The 19,524-nt window shown below is 48.3% G+C and overlaps 1 protein-coding gene across 2 annotated transcripts in view; it reads left to right on the top strand.

The window, feature by feature from the left end:
- The first annotated feature begins 4,615 nt into the window (after positions 1–4,615).
- GRM7 (glutamate metabotropic receptor 7) overlaps positions 4,616–19,524 on the top strand; it is a 233,624-nt gene continuing 218,715 nt past the window's right edge. Inside the window, exon 1 of one of the 2 annotated variants that reach the window (XM_051627271.1) lies at positions 4,616–5,162. In XM_051627271.1, the coding sequence (XP_051483231.1) occupies positions 4,653–5,162 (510 nt within the window). In that variant the 5' untranslated portion in view covers positions 4,616–4,652. The remainder of the gene's footprint in view (positions 5,163–19,524) is intronic. The other variant, XM_051627273.1, reaches the window with a different exon arrangement.

Below are 19,524 nucleotides of genomic sequence, written 5' to 3' on the forward strand. Positions count from 1 at the left end.
GCTCTCCCAACACTGACTTCACCCAACAAATTAATTGCTTGTACCGTGTCCATTACATTTGTTATGCATGACCTCCAACTGTGCTGGGTGGCATGATGCTACATCACCAAAAAAGTGAAACACTGGTTTGTTTCCCCTTTCTGCTAGTCCGTTGCTCTTTGTTTTGCTCCCACTGGCCTGTGGTACCTGGGCTTTGTGTTCCCCTTGCCAGCTGCCCACATCAAAGCCGTGTCTAATTACACAGCATCTTAGGAAGCAGAAGCAATGAGCTCCTCCTGTGCTGGCGATGGCAGAGCTCCCCTGAGGGTGCCAGCCAGGATGCTGAGTTCTTCCTGGCACAGCCTGGGCTTATCCAGCAGCAGTTTGAATCCACCCTCTTATTTGACAGACAAGAAATATTTTTGCATACACTTTTGGATGCGTTTAACCGCTGTTCACTGCTAAACAAATTCCCTTGCTAGAAAGACCAGGCCAGCTTTTTGGGTCTGGGGTTTTTTTTTGCTTATGTGTTTTTGTTGTTTGTTTGTTTGTTGTTGTTTTTATTTTTGGTGAAGTTTGATTTTGGTTTGTGTTTCTTTGTTTTGTGAAGCAAACCTTCATGGGGGAGACAGCACAAGAGGCATGGGGGCAGGGGGAGTGTGCAGGGGCACGGGTGGGTGTCTGGTCCTGCCAGGAGCAGTGGGAGGGCTTGGGTGTCCCCAGACCCAATGCTGACCTCCCCTGCATGTTGTTCTCCAGGTGGGAAACAGAGAAGAGCTTCTTTCTGCTCTGAAAAGGTGCTCCAGCCGGTGTTGGTGCGAGCAGGAAGGAGCTGAAGGAAGCGTTCCCAGGGCTGGGACCTGAGCGAGTCACTTCTGCTGGGACTTGGATATAACACAGGAGAGACTGATTGTGAAATGAAATACAAAACATCACATTGAAATGACTCTCCCACCATTCCCTACATCTGGAGTAGTGTGTCCAGTCCTGGGCTCCCCAGTTCAAGAGGGACACTGCTTTCTGAGAGTCAGTTCAGATCAGGGCTACAACTTCAACGTGATTTAATATGTTGTCACTCAAAATTCTCACTGTTGGCTTGAAGAGTGGGTGAGCTCTGTTTGGAGGGGACATGATCTAATTTTTGTTTAGGAACTGCTTGTTGAGTGCCCTTGGGGTAGCTGTTCTGGTGGGCCCTAAGGGAAGAGGGGACTTTTTTGGGTTCAGTGGGATACAGGCTGCTAGGCAGCACAGGTGGGATCTGCTCATGGTGTCTTTACTCAGCGTTATCTCACCTCCAGGTATTCAGTAATCCAAACCAAAACGAAATGCTTCTTCAAAGTAAAATATGGCAGTGACAGATGCACAGGCTGCATTATATTTAGTTTCATGTCTGAGAGGGCCAGATTGCATGTAGGTAGCTGCCTGCACAGAGCGGATGGAGATCAGGTGTGATGAAAGGGAGATTACTGGCTATTTTAAGAGTTAAACTGAAAGGGCAGGAAATTGAAAACTGATAAACAGTTTGTTGTTTTTGTTTTTTTCAGGTGGTGTCCAATTAAACAGTGGTGCTTATTTACCACGGAAGGCCACTGGAGCCAAGTACTTTGCAAGAGTGGAAGAGGGACTGGCCACTGTTATGAATATCAAGAATATCCAGAGTAATGATTAACTATATCAATTTTTGTAATGTAATTAGAATAATTTTTCATGCTTCAGGGCTTAAACCAATTTCTACATATGAGAGACCAGGATGAGACTTACGGTAGGAACAGATTAAAGACATCTGCACCCTGCAGAGCTCCTGCCTTTTCTTCTGACACATCTGCTGCTATTCCCAGACAAGATACTGGGCTAGGATGGACCCTGGGTCTGCTTTGATCAAATGTGTCATTTTCTATGTCCCCTTAGGGAATCTGGTGTGAAATATGGAGACTAATTTTTTAGGTAAACCAGGGTGTCACCTGTGAGGAAAAGGAGGATGAAGCAGACAGCAGATGGGTTTTCTGTAATTCTGAGAGGATAAACATGTTGGCTGTAACCACAGATTTGCCCAAAGGGAAAAAAAAAACACAACACCACACCAGGAAGCTTTCAAAATCATGAGGTAGCTTCCTGCAAAACAATGAGATTTGTTAGAAAAGATGATTTCTATTCATATCCTTTCTGACTCTTGAGCACTTAAGGCAAACTTGAGTCATGCTTGCAAACTCTTCCCTTCAACCACTAGAGTCAGATCTTTTAATACTGATAAATACATCGAAGGTTCTCCAGGAGGAGCTTTAAGAGGTAAATAAATGCTGAAAAGCTCACACTGTAACTCTGCAGTTCAGGGGTAAAGGGAGATGGAGCTGATGGCACCAAGGAATAGCTGAGGAGGAAATCCCTTGCACTGAGCAGCAGAAGCACTGAAGTAGAGTCCAGAGGTGTGTGGGCTCCGAAGGGGGATCAATGGGCACTGGCTGGGGTGCAACTCAACTGGCAGAGGCTGGAAGAGGAGTGGGTGTCTAGCCCTGGAGCTGGGGGAGCCAGAGGTCAAGTCACCAGCATCTGTGACCCTCTCCCCAGCATGTGTGCCCCCCATCCTCCAGGTGAAAGTCAGACTCTCAGGATGATGGTAGTGGAAATGTGCAGGTTTGTCAGGGAAGCGCGGCTCTGCTTCCATCCAGGGAGGAGCAAAAATGATTAACATCAAGGTCTGGGTGATGGCACAGGCTGGATCATGATAGCCAACTTACGATAAAACAATCTCTCATGATGCCTTCAGTCCATTAAAAAACTGAACTTTGGTCCCAAGCCCCAAAATTGTAATTTCTAGTGGAGAACTCCAGCTGCTTTTATTGTTGTTTATGTTTTTTACATCCTGGCTCTACTGCAAAATCCTCAGACCTGCAACGTCTGTCCAGTCCTGTGGCTGCTCTCCAAATGTCCCCTTTCACCAAGGAACATGCATATGCCTTTCCTGGTTGTGGTGGTATTTGAATAGCACCAGTTTGGAAACCTCAGGTGTAGTAACTCCTGTCAAACACAAGTGGACACAGAGCAGCACTGTACAAGGGAAAGGGAAAATAAAAGAGCCTCAAAACATAGTAAAGAAAAAAATATTAAAAAAACAGAGCTTTTAAGGTGTGAAAATGCCTTAAGAATTGTTGGAAGGCATGTCTCTAATCGCTAGCCAGCTCCATCTCAGACCTGACCAGCAAAGCCATTCACTTCTGTCTGCCAGACTGGTCATGCTGCAACATTTCAGTGTTATGAGGGAAAATTTGGCCAGGCTGAAAGAGATAAAAACCATCAGTTTTTCTGATGTTCTTTACTGTTACAGCAGTAACAGGTCGTGTTTCTCTGACTTCACTGAAGTATAATGTGTTGGAAAGGAAGCAATCATTGTCACTGTCTCTTAATGAGTGACACTTTGGAGCTGTGGCTGGACTAGCCAGGCTGAACTACTACACATGGAGAGCTGCTGGGGCCAAATGATGAGCAGCAGCTACAGTTGACCTGGTATTTATGAAGGAGGAATTAAAGGCTGTCTCCAAAAAATGGTCTTGGTTTGGTGGTGGGAACTGTGTGTCAGAGATGCATTTTGCATTACTCTTGAACTGGGAATGTGGCAGGGCAGGGATTTGCTGGTCAGCAGGGAATGGCAACAGGTGTTGTCTCTCTGGTTGTTACAAGGTTGGGATGAAGGGAACAAAACCAGGATGTTCCAGCACCCTCGAGATCTGGGTGTGCTGAACAAAAATGGGTCTGGAGATCTTAAAATAGAACGAGATCAGCTGCATTACTTCGGATTTGGGAGTATGGGGTTACATCCAAACTCCTCCTCCTCCTCACTGGCTCCGCTGCTACCCACCTCGGCGCGGAGGAGGATCTCTCTTTTATATATATAAAAAAACCCAGATTACTGGGGTTTTGATGCAAGAGGCTTGCGAGAATGCCCCTGCTCTGGGGCAGCAGGATTTGGGGCCGGGGGACCCCGCCGTGCTGCCCAGCTCGCCCCGCCGCCCGGAGGAGGAGGGAGAGGAGGATGAAGAGGGAGAGGAAGGAGGATGAGGAGGGGGAGGAAGGAGGATGAGGAGGGGGAGGAAGGAGGATGAGGAGGGGGAGGAGGGGGAGGAAGAGGCAGCTCCGGTGGGGCTGAGCGTCCCCCCACGGAGGAGCCTTGAGCCGCGCACCCCCGCGCTCGGCTCCCGCACCCGCAGGCGGCCGCTGCGCTCCGGATCGGGCCCCGGCGAGCGGGGCTGCCCCGACTCCCGCTTTCTCCTGCGCCGCGGGGGTCCCCGCTCCACCTGTTTCCCCCCGCTCCCAACACCCCAGGGGCCGGGTCAGTGGCGGGGATCGGCCGTTTCCCTTCGGCTCCATCTCCATCCCGGTCTCCCGGCCGCATCCTGCGCAGCGGCGGCGGGCGGGGCGGCGGAGGGGGCGGGGGGCGGAGAGGACCGGCCACCATTTAAAGCGGTAGCGGCGCGGCCCCGCTCCCCAGTGCCGGGGCTGCCGCGGAGCGCGGCGGAGCCAGCGCCGGGCAGGGCGGGCGGGAGCGGCCGAGCCCCCCGCCCATCCCGCCCCCCATCCCGGCCCACCCCACCCCATCCCGCCCCGGCCGCTGCGGCTGGATGAAGGCGGGTGGGAGCGCGGGGCATCGCCCGGGCAGCGGCGGCACCAGCAGCAGCACCATGGTCCGGCCGGGCAGGCTGCTGCGGCTCCTGACTCTGCTGAAGTTGCCCTGCTGCCTGCTGGAGTTCCTGCTCTGGGAGGCGGCCCGGGGCCAGGAGATGTATGCGCCCCATTCCATCCGCCTGGAAGGGGACATCACCCTGGGCGGCCTCTTCCCTGTCCACGCCAAGGGCCCCCCGGGCGTGCCCTGCGGGGATATCAAGAAGGAGAACGGCATCCACAGGCTGGAGGCGATGCTCTACGCCCTGGACCAGATCAACAGCGACCCGGAGCTGCTGCCCAATGTCACGCTGGGCGCTCGCATCCTGGACACCTGCTCCCGAGACACCTACGCGCTGGAGCAGTCCCTCACCTTCGTCCAGGCTCTCATCCAGAAGGACACCTCCGACGTGAGGTGCACCAACGGGGAGCCGCCCGTGTTCGTCAAGCCGGAAAAAGTAGTTGGAGTGATCGGGGCGTCGGGAAGTTCAGTGTCCATTATGGTGGCCAACATCCTCCGGCTCTTCCAGGTAGGGTTGCGCGGGGCCGGGCCGGGCGGGTCTCGGAGCATCTTCCCGGGCGTGCCGGGGGCTCTGCCCGCCGGGGACGGGCGCTGGAGCAGCCGCGGCTGCCCGCCGCTTTCAACTCCGTTCGTGCCCCTTCAGGTGCTTCCTTAGCCTCTCTTTCGGAGCATCTCGTTTTCCTTCCAGCCACCCTCTCTGTTTCAACATCCTCCCTCCTTCTCCCTTCCCCACGGAGCGTGGCACTTTCTGGATTTATGGCCCCATTTGCAAGAAGCAAGCCGTGAAGGGAAAGGAGGGGGGGCCGCGGGGGGGGCGGCGGAAAGAGAGAAGGCGATGGTTGAGATGGCTTTGCGTTAGAGAGAAATATGGCTCGGCAGAAATGCGGGGCACGGCCGGGATGGGCTTCACGCATAAGATTTCCGCACAGTGCGAGGGCAATGTGCGGGCAGCGCCAGAGCCGCCCCCGGCCCGGGGGCTGGGGGGGTCCAGGGGGGCTTTCCCCAGTGGCACTTGATGTGCCACTGTAGATGTAGATGCGCTGGGCAACTCCAGGCACCCAACAGCTTTGTGGGGCCGGGCTCCCTCTGCCCCTCCCGAGGGTCCGGAGCCAGCCCAGACCCCCGGAGGGACGGAGGCAGCGGTGGGGAAGGGGAGCGCGGCCACCCCGGGGGCTCCGGCCGCAGCTCCGCGCCTCCGGCCGCGGCTCTGGAGGTTCCCGCAAGCGCTGAGGGATGAGCAGAAGCGGTGGATTAAAGAACCGTGTGTGTGTGTGCGGAGGAGATGTGTTGCAGCTCCTGCCCCTTCCCTCCCCGCTCTGGTCCCCCAGGGCCGCCGCGATCGTGCCCCTCTCGGGGCCGGGGCTCAGCCTCGCTGCCTCTCGGGGCACACAGACCTGTATCCCCCTTCCCCGGCTCCATCCTCCTGCCTTTCTCCGGCGCTCCGGGTCCGGGAGAGGGCATCGGTCCGGGGTGAGCCGAGGTTTGGTCCCCCGGTGGCTGGGGGGAGCCGGGGGCCGCGGGCAGGGATGGCCCCGGGGGGCAGGGGGTCCCCTCGGGTTTAGCCGGGGCCCGGCAGCGAGCGGGGGTGCAGGGACAGCGGCAGAACTGCCACCAGATGTATCGTGAGCAGCGGAGTTTCTCGCTCCCTTATCCTACGCCTTCGCATGCGGAAGGTGGTGGCGGGGTTTTATTTTTATTTTTGTGCCGCGGGTGGAGAGATACCCCGCTTTTCCCAGCTGGGAAAACTTGTCAGGTTTTCACGGCGAATCCCCTCGCTGCTCTCAGCAGCCATCGCTGTCCTCGTTCCCAGCTGGCTGTGGTGCCAGGTAGGGCTGTCACACAGCAGGCAGACGGAGCGATCTGCCTTCTCCCAGCGCTGCCCTCTGCTCTGCCCGTTTTCCTGAAAGAGCACTAAGGATCTGGTTGTGTTTTCCTTGCTGGCCTGCCCCTCTTGGCAAATTAAAATACATCTCGTATTGCCTCTGGGTGCAGCAGCACACTGACGCTGACCATTTGTGCAGCTTTAGTGTCTGGGTCTTCCTAGCGAGATGCTGCCCGGGAGGAGGCAGCCCCGCTGGTCCCTGCGAGCCAGCCTGGCCTGGCTGGGTGCCTTGTACTTTCTGTTTGAGACTTCTTGCCTCGCAAACGCCCCTTCCTGGGCTGCAAAACAGATGATCTCATGTTCTTGCTGGAGCTGAGAAGCCTGGAGGGATGTGAGCGGTGCTGAAGTTCTGCTGAAGTACTGGTTCAGCAGGCACCGAGCTGCTGGAGGCTTCCACCAGCCAGCAGGTTGAAATGAGCCCGCTGTTCTGTGCTGAATCTCATTCAGGAGCAAATCCCGGGCACTCTGTACTGAGATCCTGCTCAGGAGGGAATCCTGGGCGCTGGGAGCCTTTTGGATAATGCCATAACATCTGCAAAACCTTTGGTGATATGTTACGTAGGGAGTTTTCAGAAAATAAGACATTTGGGCAGTTTGTGCATGTAGAGATATTTGTATAAATCTAAACATTTTAATGTATTGTGACCAAGCATCTGGTCAAAATTGCTTTTTAACCAAATCAGCCAGAAAGCAGGAACTAGTACATACTGAGAGAGATCTTAGTGAACATGCATTCCACAGCTCAGTTCTGCCTTCTTTAAGAAGATTTTTCATGCAACAAAACTGTGCTTTATTGTCCTCTCCCCTTTCAAAACCCAGATCAGAACATGCCCAGCCAGAGAGAAACAGGAGAGAAAGAGCTATTTTAAGGGAGGGGAGGAGAACTGGACCTATTAAGCAGTTAAGTACTGTTGTGTGGGGGTGGGTGAGAAGTGGTAAGTTATTGGAAAGAAAAAAACAACCAATTAAACGATAAAGCCCTTGTTAACACAAATGCTTTCTCAGCTGCATCAGCTGTTGCAGCCAGCCTGTTTCCCGTGGGTTACTGTAGGCTTTACCAGCTGTAGCAGTGGTGAGGGTGGGTGAATGGCTCCTGAACACCTATGTTTATGCCCAAACTGGCTTTTCCCTAACGTTTTGTAGATGAGAATTATTTCCATCTGTGGAGGAGTCTTCAAAGAAATCTTACTAGTGTTTACATTTATCTGACAGTATCTTGGAAGAGCAGGATTTGTACCTCAACATAGGGAGAAAATATGGATGTAACCTATACAGAGCTCAGGGGGGCTTTCTCAGCCAGCTGCTGATGCTGAAAGGGCTTTCTGTCCTGGATGGGTAGAGATTGAGGCTGTTCATCTTCTTCCCTGCATGTGAAGCTCTGCTATCTCTCCATGCAGCTCACCTCCCTGTTCCCAATCCAGCATAGAGCTTTGGGAGCACCTTCAGCTACTGCCAACAGGTGGACCAGCAGGGGAAAGCTGAGGGCCTCTGGTTTGAATCCATGAGTGTCATTGCTGTGGGAAGCTTTGTACAAGCTTTCCTTGCTACAAAATGATGTGAATGATCTACATTAGACTTGGGCTTTTTCCTGTGTGATGAAGGAAGTCCCTCCCCTGCCTCTGTATCTCTCTTCCCACTTATCCCTGTGTTGCCCTTTCAATAAAAGGTGGACTCATCAGGGCAGGAGGATTTCTCTTGGAGCTGTGGGATGGCACAGGTGCTGCTGTGGTTGTGTTGCTGGAGAGCAGCTCCTGGGGCTGCAGAGCCTCGGGTGTAGTCACAGGGGGTCACTGCTCTGAGTCACACAGGATGTGTGGATGTGTTGGAGATGGGCACAGGAATTGCCAGTGAGGGCTGGGTGTCTCCTGAGGCCAAGTACTTGAGGATTTCCCTTCCAAGACCACAACTAATGACATGAAACTGCCTGCAGAAGCATGGGGGCTTGAGGAAGGGGGAGGCTTTTACCTGCCCTTGGTCTCTGTCAGTGCCATGAACTTTGTGTGGGACCCTCTGGGAGTTCTTCAGTCAGTGTTCACAGGAGCATCCTGTTCTGGAGCTGTGCACCGAGGCCCCACCTTCAGCAATGAGTGGGACCCCACTCCTGAAACATGCTGAAGCTCCCCTGGATATGTGACTCCCTTCTGGAGACAAGCCAGCCCAGCTATCTCCAGTTGGTGATGGTACTTCGGAAGGGCTGGAGCTGACACTGGCTGGAAGCTTTGCTTCTGCATCTGTAGCATTTAACTCCAGCTCCTTCCCAAGAAGGGTTGTGATTGCCCTGGCAGGAATTAATGTGAGGCAGCCCTTGCTGGCTACGTCCCTCTGTAGACAAGACAAGACCTCCTCTTCTCCAGGGGTTGTGCCCCATCCCTCCTGGACCAGGAGGGATTGTTGAGCCGTGGGCTTTGGGAGCAGGAGGGTGCAGGTTTGTCTGTGCTGCAGGGCCTCAGTGACTGCAACAGCAGGGAGACAAGGGTGTGTGGTGAGCAGTGCAGATAGAAATGCATAAATACTCAAGTATGTCAAATCCAGCGACTTTTTCAAAACACCATTCTATTAGAGCAGGGCAATAAATAGAGTGCCAATTGTAAATTAAATATCTGCTCTAAAAATAAAACAGAAACAATTTGGAAAGCTGTTTCGTAATGCATCAGGGAGCTCAAGGCAATGTGTTTTTAGGCTGCTAGTTTTGCACTGTAAAAAATATTGTTACTTCAGTGTAAGAGCTTTCCTTACAAATTTAACTCCATGAAATTCAATAACTATGCTGAAAAAATTGCCAAATGTTTCATCTGTTTCATAGTTTCTGGGAGAACCATGCAATATGGGGAATATCAGCACATTGTTTTCTTTTCTTTATACTGGAAAACTAATTTTTAGACTGTCTTAGAACTGCAGACTTCTCATTACAAGCTTTAATAATGAACTAATTACTGCTTCATGTTTCTCTCCTCAGTGGATGTAACGTTAAAGGGTCAGTCAGCAATCCTTTCTTACCTAAATAGCTTTTTGCTTTTATCAATGATGGCTCGTGTGGCCCATAGGGTGTGTTACCGAGATCACTGAGGGAACTTTTTAGACACCAGTGTGGGATAAAGGAATACTATAAGATTGGGAGTATAAATTGCAAGGGGGCTTTTGGCTGGGCTTCCTTCTGCAGGCACCTTCGCACTGCCTGCGCCAGGTGGAAGTTGCAGTCTTGCTTTCTGCTCTGGAGGTAGTGCAGGAGAAATGTGATGATTTGGAAAGGAAGGCAGCTTGGAAGTGCAGCTCTGAATTGGAGGCTGCTTTCCCTTTAGGAGAGGGTATGTGTTCCCAGGGTGCTCCAGGTGAGGAGATCCTCTTGGCATCAACAGGCTGGGGCTGAGCTGCACCTCAGAGGTGCCTGCACTGGTGTCGATGGAGATGGTGGTTCTGCCTCAGCTTCTGGCTTCAGGGAATGAAGTCTGGCTCTCAGCAGTGCCTGTTCCACCTGGACTGGTAGCACAGTCCTGGGGAAAAAGGGTAAGGACTGTACAAGAGCCACTGCTCAGAACGCGTGATCCCATGATTTCAAGAGGTGCTTCTGAAGTGTTTGGTTTTCTAATTAATTTTGTGCTGCTCATCTAATCAGTTTCTATAAGCTGCAGCAAAAGCATTTGCAAACTGATTGTTCCTCCCTCTCTCTCTCACTCGTTTGTTTCCCACTGGAATGTGGGATATAGGCCCAGAGGTTTCCATTTGTGTAGGTTCTGGGTGCAAAGCCAAAGCCTCATGCTGAGCCCCCTCCTGCTGAACTTGACTTAATGAGAGGGTAGTAAATGGCCAATTTAATTGACTGCAATCTACCTACTATGAGGGCTATCACTGGTATTTGGGAAGAAAATGAACATACTTTAGCACTGTTTTTCTCTAGATACTAATATATTTTGAACTCATTACCAGTTTGTAGCATTTTCCTCTTCTAACTTTAATAAGACAACACTGGTTTTAGTACATGGATCAATGATTAATTTATATTTTTTTAAAGATATTTCAGGAAAACAATACATTTTACAGTTGGGCTCATAGAGAATTTAACAAAAAGCTAAAGATAGGAAGCAGTGAACTTGGATTCTTTGTCGCTTTTCAAAAAAATGGCATTTGTGTTTCTCAGCAAGCTTTCATTTTCATCAGCCTCCAAATATTTGTCCTTGTTGCTTCTGATGCACCTGACACGTCAAGAAGCTCAGCCACTCTGTTCTGCTCTGCTGATGTTGGAATATTGGGCTGTATTAAGTGATGTGGAATCTTAATTTTACTGAGTGCATCAAAAGTGAGGGAAAACCCTCACTTGCAGGATTCACATGGTTCTGTTGGGATGTTGGTGTGTGAATGGGATGTAAATATATTTTTCTGGAACATGGTGTTTTGGAGGTAGAATTTATTTTCTTGACAAAGCAAAATCCAATATTAGCAATAATCTGGGCTCTGAATCCAGTTTTCAGCACCTCTGTAGACATTGGGTAGCAGGGATTGCAGAGAGTCATGTGGAAGAAGAGTGGCTCTGCCAGGGAGGGATGGTGGCCCGTGGAGATGGTGCTTGTGTGAGCAGAGGATTGGCAGATAATGGGGGCTGGCATGGGGGGCAGCACCAGGGGGTCCTGCACCTTGTCTGCTTGTAGCCTGAAACTTGTATGGAGCAAGTAGGTTTGTGCAATTCCCAGTTTAATCTTTGAGATGGAATAAGGTGACCTCTTTGGAATGACAAATGAAGGCATCATTTCAAGGCATTAATTCTTATGAAAGAAACATTGATCTGGTTTTGAATCTCATACCACTAATACTGTAACACTGCATGTACTGTATTAGGTATTTTAGTCGATTAAATGAGTTTTGCCTGGGGGCATTAAAGGCATCCAACACGATACTCTGCCTCCTAATACCAGATCTTGTTATTTCTATTTATAGTGATATTCAGATTAATCTCAATGAGTGACAATGCTGACTGTCCCAGACATGGGACTGTGATGAATTTCATCATAATGTTGGAAGTTACAAAGCATGTAATTAAGGTTGTTTGGAGAGCAAGGAATCCAATCTAGTCAGGTCATTAGTGGAGTGGAGTGGGTATCCAGGCAGAGAGAAATCTGAAGAAAAACAAGTGTTTCTAAAGCCTTCCTCATTACTGATGATTCACAAGGCCCTCTAAAGCTCTTCTGCTGAAGGCAGTGGAGGTATCCAGGATAACCACCTGCTCTGCCTCTTTCAGCTCAAAAGGCAGAAAATCTGGGCCTGGCTTTGGTGAGATCCCTGTGCTCCCTACCTGCTGTAGATACTCTCAGGTCTAGCTCCTACAGATGTGCAGCTGCTCCTGGATGTTAACAACTTGGGCTGGCCAAGCCCAAACCTCAAGCCACAGTTGTCCTGAAAAATGACTCTGATCCAAGTTCTCCTCAGGTGGGTTGATGCAAACCTGGATCTCTCCTTCCCTCATTAGAGATTTCCAGATGGGACCTGTCTCACCAGGCTGTTCCTAGCAGGTGCTTGCCTGAGTTATTTTATAAACTTTTCTGAAGAATATTCTACAACCTTCATGAAAAACTTTTCTTTTTTTTTCCCGCCTCTTAATAGTGAGCTTTTATCTCCTTTGCTGGAAATCTTCCTGGTTTTGTTTTGACTGTACTTTCCCAGCAGGCTATGATGCTTAAGTGCAGCTCATGGTGTATTTGGTATCTTCCTTTTTTCTCCCTTTGATGCTGGAAGTTAGGTACAAAAAATAGAGGGTTTAAGTGCTTTAGTGGGAGGGATTTATCCTCCAGGTGAGCATCCACTCAGCTGGGATCTGTGAAACTCCATCTCAGTCTGATTCAGGCTCAAGATATTAGCCTCAGTTTTCAGTGGTCTGGATGGTTATTTCCAATTCCATCTCATCCCAGTGGTGCATTTCCAGTTCAGGCTACTTGTGTCAAAACCCAACCAACCAAAAACCCCATGAGAAGCTGGCTTCCACAACAGCCCTTCTTTAAAGAACTGTTTTTCCAACTGAAGAAAATAATAACATCCCAGTTCTCTCTGTTCAGTATCTTGGGTGGAGGGGACAGAGGGTTCAGGATCTCAGGAGACCTTTGTGCCTACATTGTCTCAGATGGAAACGCTCAAGGTTTATGCCTTGCAAGTTCTTCTCTGCTGCCATTTGAGAGTTTTCATAGAGGAACATTCTGCAAGCTCATACGTGGAAGATTTTATGATAAATTTATTATTTCATAAATATTTGAATAACAGTAATTATGCATTCATCAGAATGGAGATTTGTTTTAATGTCATTAAATTCAGCCCCATCATCACATGCATGGTATTTTTGCAGAGAGTACAAACTGGCTGCAATTGCTTTGTAGATGTGTTGCAGCACTGGGCAGCACAGCAGGAATTCACAGCCTTGCAGGGTGATTGTCTCCAGCTGTTGGTGTGTTCAACATACCAAGAACATCAGGGAAAGCAGGAATTTTCCCTCTATGAGAGGGGAGACTTTGGGCCTGAAGAACTGCAGCAGTTCTGTTTCCAGCAGCAACAACAACTCGGCTCCTTCATACAAGATAAACTGCAGATTGTGAGAGGAGCCAGTTGTGCCACAGCTGGTGGGGTTGTGCTGAAACCACCCAGACCTTGGGGGGGACATTCTGGGAGTCCAGTCTGGGCACATGGTGATCTCTAGTGTTCATCTGGAGTTGTGACAGGGTATCCCATGTATCTCAGTACTTAATTTCCATGTTAACTAAATAAATCAAAGGCAACTTGATTGAATCCCACATACCAGCCTGTATCTTGTCTATCTCAAGGACAACATGGAGTTTAGTATTCACTGGGTGACACTCTCCATTGATCTCCCCGTGCTCAGCCTTCAGCATTTGAATTTTCTTTGCCACTGGGGTCCATGACCCCCCCTCCTGTGCTGCAACATGTATCCTGGCTGTGCCCAACACCTGCTGCTGCTCTCTCTAAAGCTTCCAAGTTCAGATTGTGCATCTCTGCTGATAGAGCCAGAACAATCTGTGTTGCCTCCTCACCTTCCTGTCCTTCCTATTGCATATAAAATGAGGTTGATAAAGGCCTCTTGGCAGGGTTATTTATGTTACCTCCTTATCATGTCTTTCCCACTTTGCTGTTTCTCTTGCATTTCTATCCCTTCCTGCAGGGATAATGCTTCCCATCCTGCCTGCCCTCACATCAGGATGTGTTGGGGCTAGGGCTTCCCAGGGCTTCTGTCTGTTCCTGGTTAGTGAGGGCTCATGCAATAACTGGGTTTATTTAATTTTAAAAAGAGAATGTGTATGTTAAGGGTCACGATCCCCACTGATGGATGTCAGTGGAGCTCTGGCAGGTTGCACCAGCTGAGGCTGTTGCTTTCTTTTCTGTATATTGATTCCCTTTGGAAATGGGTGCATTTGCCAGCTCTGTGATCTTTGGGGCATCAGGTATGATGAGGTGCCCTTGTGTGGGGTTGTTACACAAGATATGGGTTAGCCTGATAGATGGCTCAAAGCTAATGAATTCTCCTTGTTGTCTTGAACTGAATGACAGCTCCCAAGAGCCTGGCCAGCATCACCACCAGTTTTAATTGTGCTACTGCCTTGCTGCTGAAGAGACAAGACTGAGTGCCCAGAGTCATTTCCCATGCTGATCCCATCAAGGTGGAATCCTGATAGGTAGGATCAAGCCCAAATCCTATTTAATAAAAAATTGGCAGGAATAAATCAAAAGTTAAAGGGAAACTGTCAACTCAAATTTTGCTGGAAGTTGTTCTTTTTATATAAATAAAATCCAGCACTAACAGAGTTGTTTCAGTGATTTTAAAGGAGGGTAATTTTGTGGTAGTCCTTGAATGCACAGACATGATATTGACAATAAAAAATAATTAAATGACTTCTTCTGGTTTTTAGTTTTTCTATCTGACAGCAGTACAGAAAATCTCAGAGTGTTAGTGATGTAAAGGAAATTATCTTTTTAAGGTGTGTACAGCATTACTGCAGTGAAGGATTTTCAAAATTAGCAAAGGCTCGTTTGATATCTTGATTCCCCAGCAAGTCTGTGGCAACTTGGAGCTCCAGGCCTGTTCCAGGGCCTGAGAACATTTCCCATCCTGGAGTGTCAGTGTCCCAGGTAAACTGATTTGTGTCCTGCATGGAATCCTGGAAGGTGACACCAAAAAATTAATTTTCCATCTGCCTGCAGCAACCTTGATGGCATCAGCCCTTAGGGAGTTGCAGCTGGTGCTCACTTTGGCAGCTACACTGGAGATGTGGAAATGGAGAAATGACTTGAGTTCTCCAAACCTTATGGAGAATGCCCAGGACTGCTGCAGAGGTGGGTCTGAGGCACAGAGAGCTCCACCCAGCCCCCAGCCCCGTGTCAGATGGTGTGCAGGCTGTGGAGCAGAGGCGCTGAAGGCTGTGGAAAGGCAGCTCTCCATCTCTAGGAATACTTTTCTGAGATGATACACTGTGAAGGGCATTAAAGCCATGAAGAAGGGAAAGAAATTACAAAAATAGGGCTTTTCCCACCTGTGATAAATACATTTTCCTAGAGAATCAAACTGTTATTAAAAAGCTCCCAAACCCTGTGCTTACTTTCTCGGAAAGAATCTTCTTACATTTCAGAAGAAAATAAACACCTCTAAGCACAAAAGCACTGCAGAATGAGGCTGATAACTCTGCTATAGCATGTGCTGCTGGAGACAAGCAAAGCTCCTGCTCCTCTCTCTCAGAAATCCATCTCCTAATGAAATAATTGCTTATTCAAAAGTGTGTTTTGTGGCTGTGTTTGTGATGAAGGCCACATAAGTGAACTGAAGGTTGTTTCAGAGATGTGCTGTAACCCTGCACTTAGCATTCACATACATCATGACTCTTTCCTGATGATTGTAGCCCAGCAGCTGATCAAAACTCTTCTCAGCCCCCGGTGAAGCCAGTCGCTGGAGCTCAGCAGGGCTGTGAGCCCCAGGACTGTGGCCTGGCCTTGGGGCAGATCTGGGGCTGCAGCCTAGCCCTGGGGCAGATGTGGGACTCCTCAGACAGCTGCTGGGACATGTTTGCACGTCAGCTGCATATAAGTCAGGAGGTGGTGGCAGCTGCCATCAGGTGCCATAAGAGATCCCATGGATTAAACCCATTCTTGTGAGGTCTCTCCATGCTGCCTTCTATCCCACATGAAATCCAGATGTTGTATGAATTGCTGCAATTAAAGTTTTTAGCATATTCTGGGAGACCTTAGAGCACCTTCTAGTACCTGAAAGGGTTCCAGGAAAGCTGGGGAGGGGCTTGGGACAAGGGCAGGGAGGGATGGGATGAGGGAGGACAGTTTTAAGCTGGAAGAGGGGAGATTTAGATGAGATACCGGGAAGAAGTTCTTCACTATGAGAGTGGTGAAACCCTGGCCCAGGCTGCCCAGGGAAGCTGTGGCTGCCCCATCCCTGGCAGTGTTGAAGGGCAGGTTGGATGGGGCTTGGAGCAGCCTGGCCTGGTGGGAGGTGTCCCTGCCCATGCAGGGGCTTGGATCTAAATAATCTTTAGGGTCACTTCTAACCCAAGCCAGTCTGTGTTTTTATGATTCCATGATCATAGGGCAGGGGCAGCTGGGGTACAACACTCATGCTGAATGATGAAAAAAGGTGTAATGGTTTATCAAACATATGAACTGCTCCACGGGTGAACTACCTCATTTCTGGTAACTCTATGCAGCAAATTATTATATACATTTTTATGCAGTGTTTTATTTATACATATGGTTTTGTTTTTCCTTTTGCAACTTTTTCAAATTGAATTTTTTAGCAATTGAATGTGTGTGCTTCTCCCTCTTCCCCCCCCTCACTGTTCCTCACTCAGCTCCTTAGTAGCCTGGAAAATTGGTCTGATAGTTGATCTTAATCTCCAGGGTGAATTTTAGATAAGATGCTATTGGGCTCATGAAATAAAGTTTTTTCTCTTATGCCATTATAAAGGTACTACTGAGCTAGCAAAAATAGCAGACTGTTCTTTTTGTCTTCCCTGTTGTTTTTGTAGAGCATCTTATCAATTAAATTATAATAAATACTGCACACATTAAAAATAACAGAAATAATGTGGCACAGTTTAAACACAGAGCTAGGAGGAAACACCATCTTTCTCCATTGAATGGTGCTGGTGCTGTTCATTAATCTTTTTGTCATATTTGTTGACTGAGATTTTTTTTTTCATGCTTTCTATGAGGACAAATGAAAAATGCCAGTTATTTAATGAAATAAAATGGCACTGTTTTAATAATAGTGCTGCTTTACCTCTCAGTTCTGTGCTTTGCCTTCTGCCTGGTATCCTGGAGGTTCCTTAGTGGTGCTGTGGTTTGCAAAGACTTCCTCCCATTTTCATTTTATCCCAGCCTATGCCTGAAAACCAACAAATTATGTTGGTTGTTTCTATGAAACTAATTAAGACTTTTGGTTTTTAACAGATGATTGTCTTTTGGAGAGTGTTTCAATGGTGAAAATTGAAGCTGCAACAAATTTCCCAGCCCTGTGCTTGAGGCCATCCTTCTTACTGCAGCAATGTGATAAGAAGGACAATCAGTGAGGATTTTGCCCCATGTTTGCTGGGTCAGTACTTTGGTTTGCTTTGGGATGGCTAAATCCATGTTGACATCAGTGGGCAGTGTAGGGATGGTTTGGCCCTCTTGTTTTGGGAGGATTTTCTCCTGGTTTGTGGTCTTCCCCTGGTGACAGTGGGACAGTAGCTGAGACAGGATGTGGTGACTCTGCTGAAAACCAGCTACGTGTCACAGTGAACCTTGAAGGGAAGGCTCCAGGTGCTTAGTGAGTTCCCTGGGATGCTTACACAGGGAAGGGGCATGTTCAGGCTAAATGACAGCCTGTCACTGCACAGAACAAAATACTCTTACAAGCTACAGCAATTTTAGAAATAGAAACTAGGGAGAAAATGGACCTGAAGGTACAGAGCACTCAGACAGATGAGAATTGGCCCTAATGGGCTGTGAGCTGTGCTGGGGATGGAGGGCTGAGGGCAGCCAGCTGCAGGTGGGAGCAGTCACGCTGCTCCCATCTGTCTCCCCTTATCAAATTTATTTTTATTCCTAATTTGGCCAAAGAACTCCCTCAGACTTTAACTTTTCCTTGTTTGGCTTCTGTGAGGGGCTGCTGGCAGCTGGGCCAGGCGTGATGGAATCTCTTTTCCTTGACAGTTGACAACCTGTAGCAGGAACAATTAAACCTCAATCCACTGGCAAAGGCAAAACCCAGGAAGCACTTTACCTGTTTTTTAAAGGCTCTTAATTTCAGGCATCACTGATGTGAGAAAAATATTTGGAAGACATTGTTTGTTTTTGAGCTATAAAATATTCCCTTTCACAGGAATCAGGGTGTAGCTCAACAGAATTTGAATGTGTTGTTTAAATCCTTCACTGTGAGGACATCCCAAGTTCCTGGAGAGCTGTCCACCAAGGCTTTGACCTCAACTGGGGCTTCTAATTGCCAATATAACATTAAAAATGGTTGTACTGACAGTGCATAAGCACCTTGATTTTGGGCTGGAGTGAACTGGTCAGCAGAATTACAGATGGCCCTCACTTCAGGGTTTTGCTCATTGTCTGTCAAACATGAACACAAAATAACCAACTCAACATTTTCTTCCACAGCTTTGAAGAGAAATAAGCCCTGCCAATAGTGTAACAGACTGATAAAGTGAAGTGTCTTCTCACGCAGAAGAAAATGCTGTCCACTTTTAACAGGGATTAATCTCTGGCTGCCAGGATTGCTGAATTTTAAACATAAGGTGTTTGGGTTTTTTTGGTGGGAAGTCCCAGCTGATCTGGAGAATGATGGCCATGCATGCGTGCAGTATGATTACCATTATTGGTTTTGGTAATCAGCTGGTATCAGCAACAGCTTCCACAGAATGGCAGATGGAAGAGTTGTGCTGAAATGTGGTTTCTGCCTTGGCTGGTGTTTGGGCCTCAAGGATTTGTGGGCATGAACCAAAGGCTGGGAGAGCCCTAACCCAGCCCACAGGAGGATTAGTGCCTTTTGCTTGGCAGGACAAAGGGAATCAATTATATCTTTAACTTCTGTGTAAGAAGCCTTATCCCTGAAGTGTCAGAAGTAAACCCTGATGTCAGGATGAACTGCCAAGCCCTGAAAAATCCAGCCCGCTGAGATTTTGGGCATTGCTGGGACAGATCTAAAAGGAGGCATATTTTCTAGCATTATTTTTTTTCTTAATGTTAAAATGAATTTCTCAAGTTCATTAGTTGTTTCCCCCCCACACTTTGCACTTTATTATTCTGCAGCTCCAGATGAATTTGTAAATTCACACCTTGTTGACAAGAACATTATTCTGGGGAGCAGTGCTGGCAGCTCTGCTGGAAATGTGTCTACAGCCAAGGAGGGCCTGGTGAGACAGAAGCACTGCACTGGAAAATGCAACAGATAGAGTGTCTAGGAAAAAAAAAAAAAAGAGAAATGTGGTCATATGTTTTATTTAAGATGTAATCACAATTAAATCTCATAGATGCTCTCCAATTTGAAAATGCTCACTAGTACGAAAGGCTATTGAAATTTGATTAAAATCTTACATGGTAAGAAATTATGACGTGTGAAACAGAGCGTGCAAAGGTAGTTCCTGTGCTGGAGCCTGTCAGTGACCCCAGCTGGGGAGCCACGTGGACCTGTCGCCTTGATGGGTTTGCATTTTTGACTCTCTCGTGTATTTAGTTCACAAATCCACTGCTTCTGCTGGTTATTTTGGCATCCCAAGTGCTTGATCCTCTTCAAACAGTTGACATCCTCTCAGTTTCTTAATTCCTCTCTGTCTTTATGGTGATAAGGTATTGATGAGAAAACTTGGAAGATTAAGATTTGAATTGAGTGAGAGTAGGACTACCCTTAATTAATGCATGTAACTGTTTCTTCTATGAGACTTTATCTGCTCTTAATTAATGTTGTTCAAAGTATATTATAAGTAAGTGATTACAGACTTAAAAAAGGGGT

This window comes from Apus apus, chromosome 9 (genome assembly GCF_020740795.1).
Source record: "Apus apus isolate bApuApu2 chromosome 9, bApuApu2.pri.cur, whole genome shotgun sequence".
Classification (NCBI taxonomy): Eukaryota; Metazoa; Chordata; class Aves; order Apodiformes; family Apodidae; genus Apus; species Apus apus.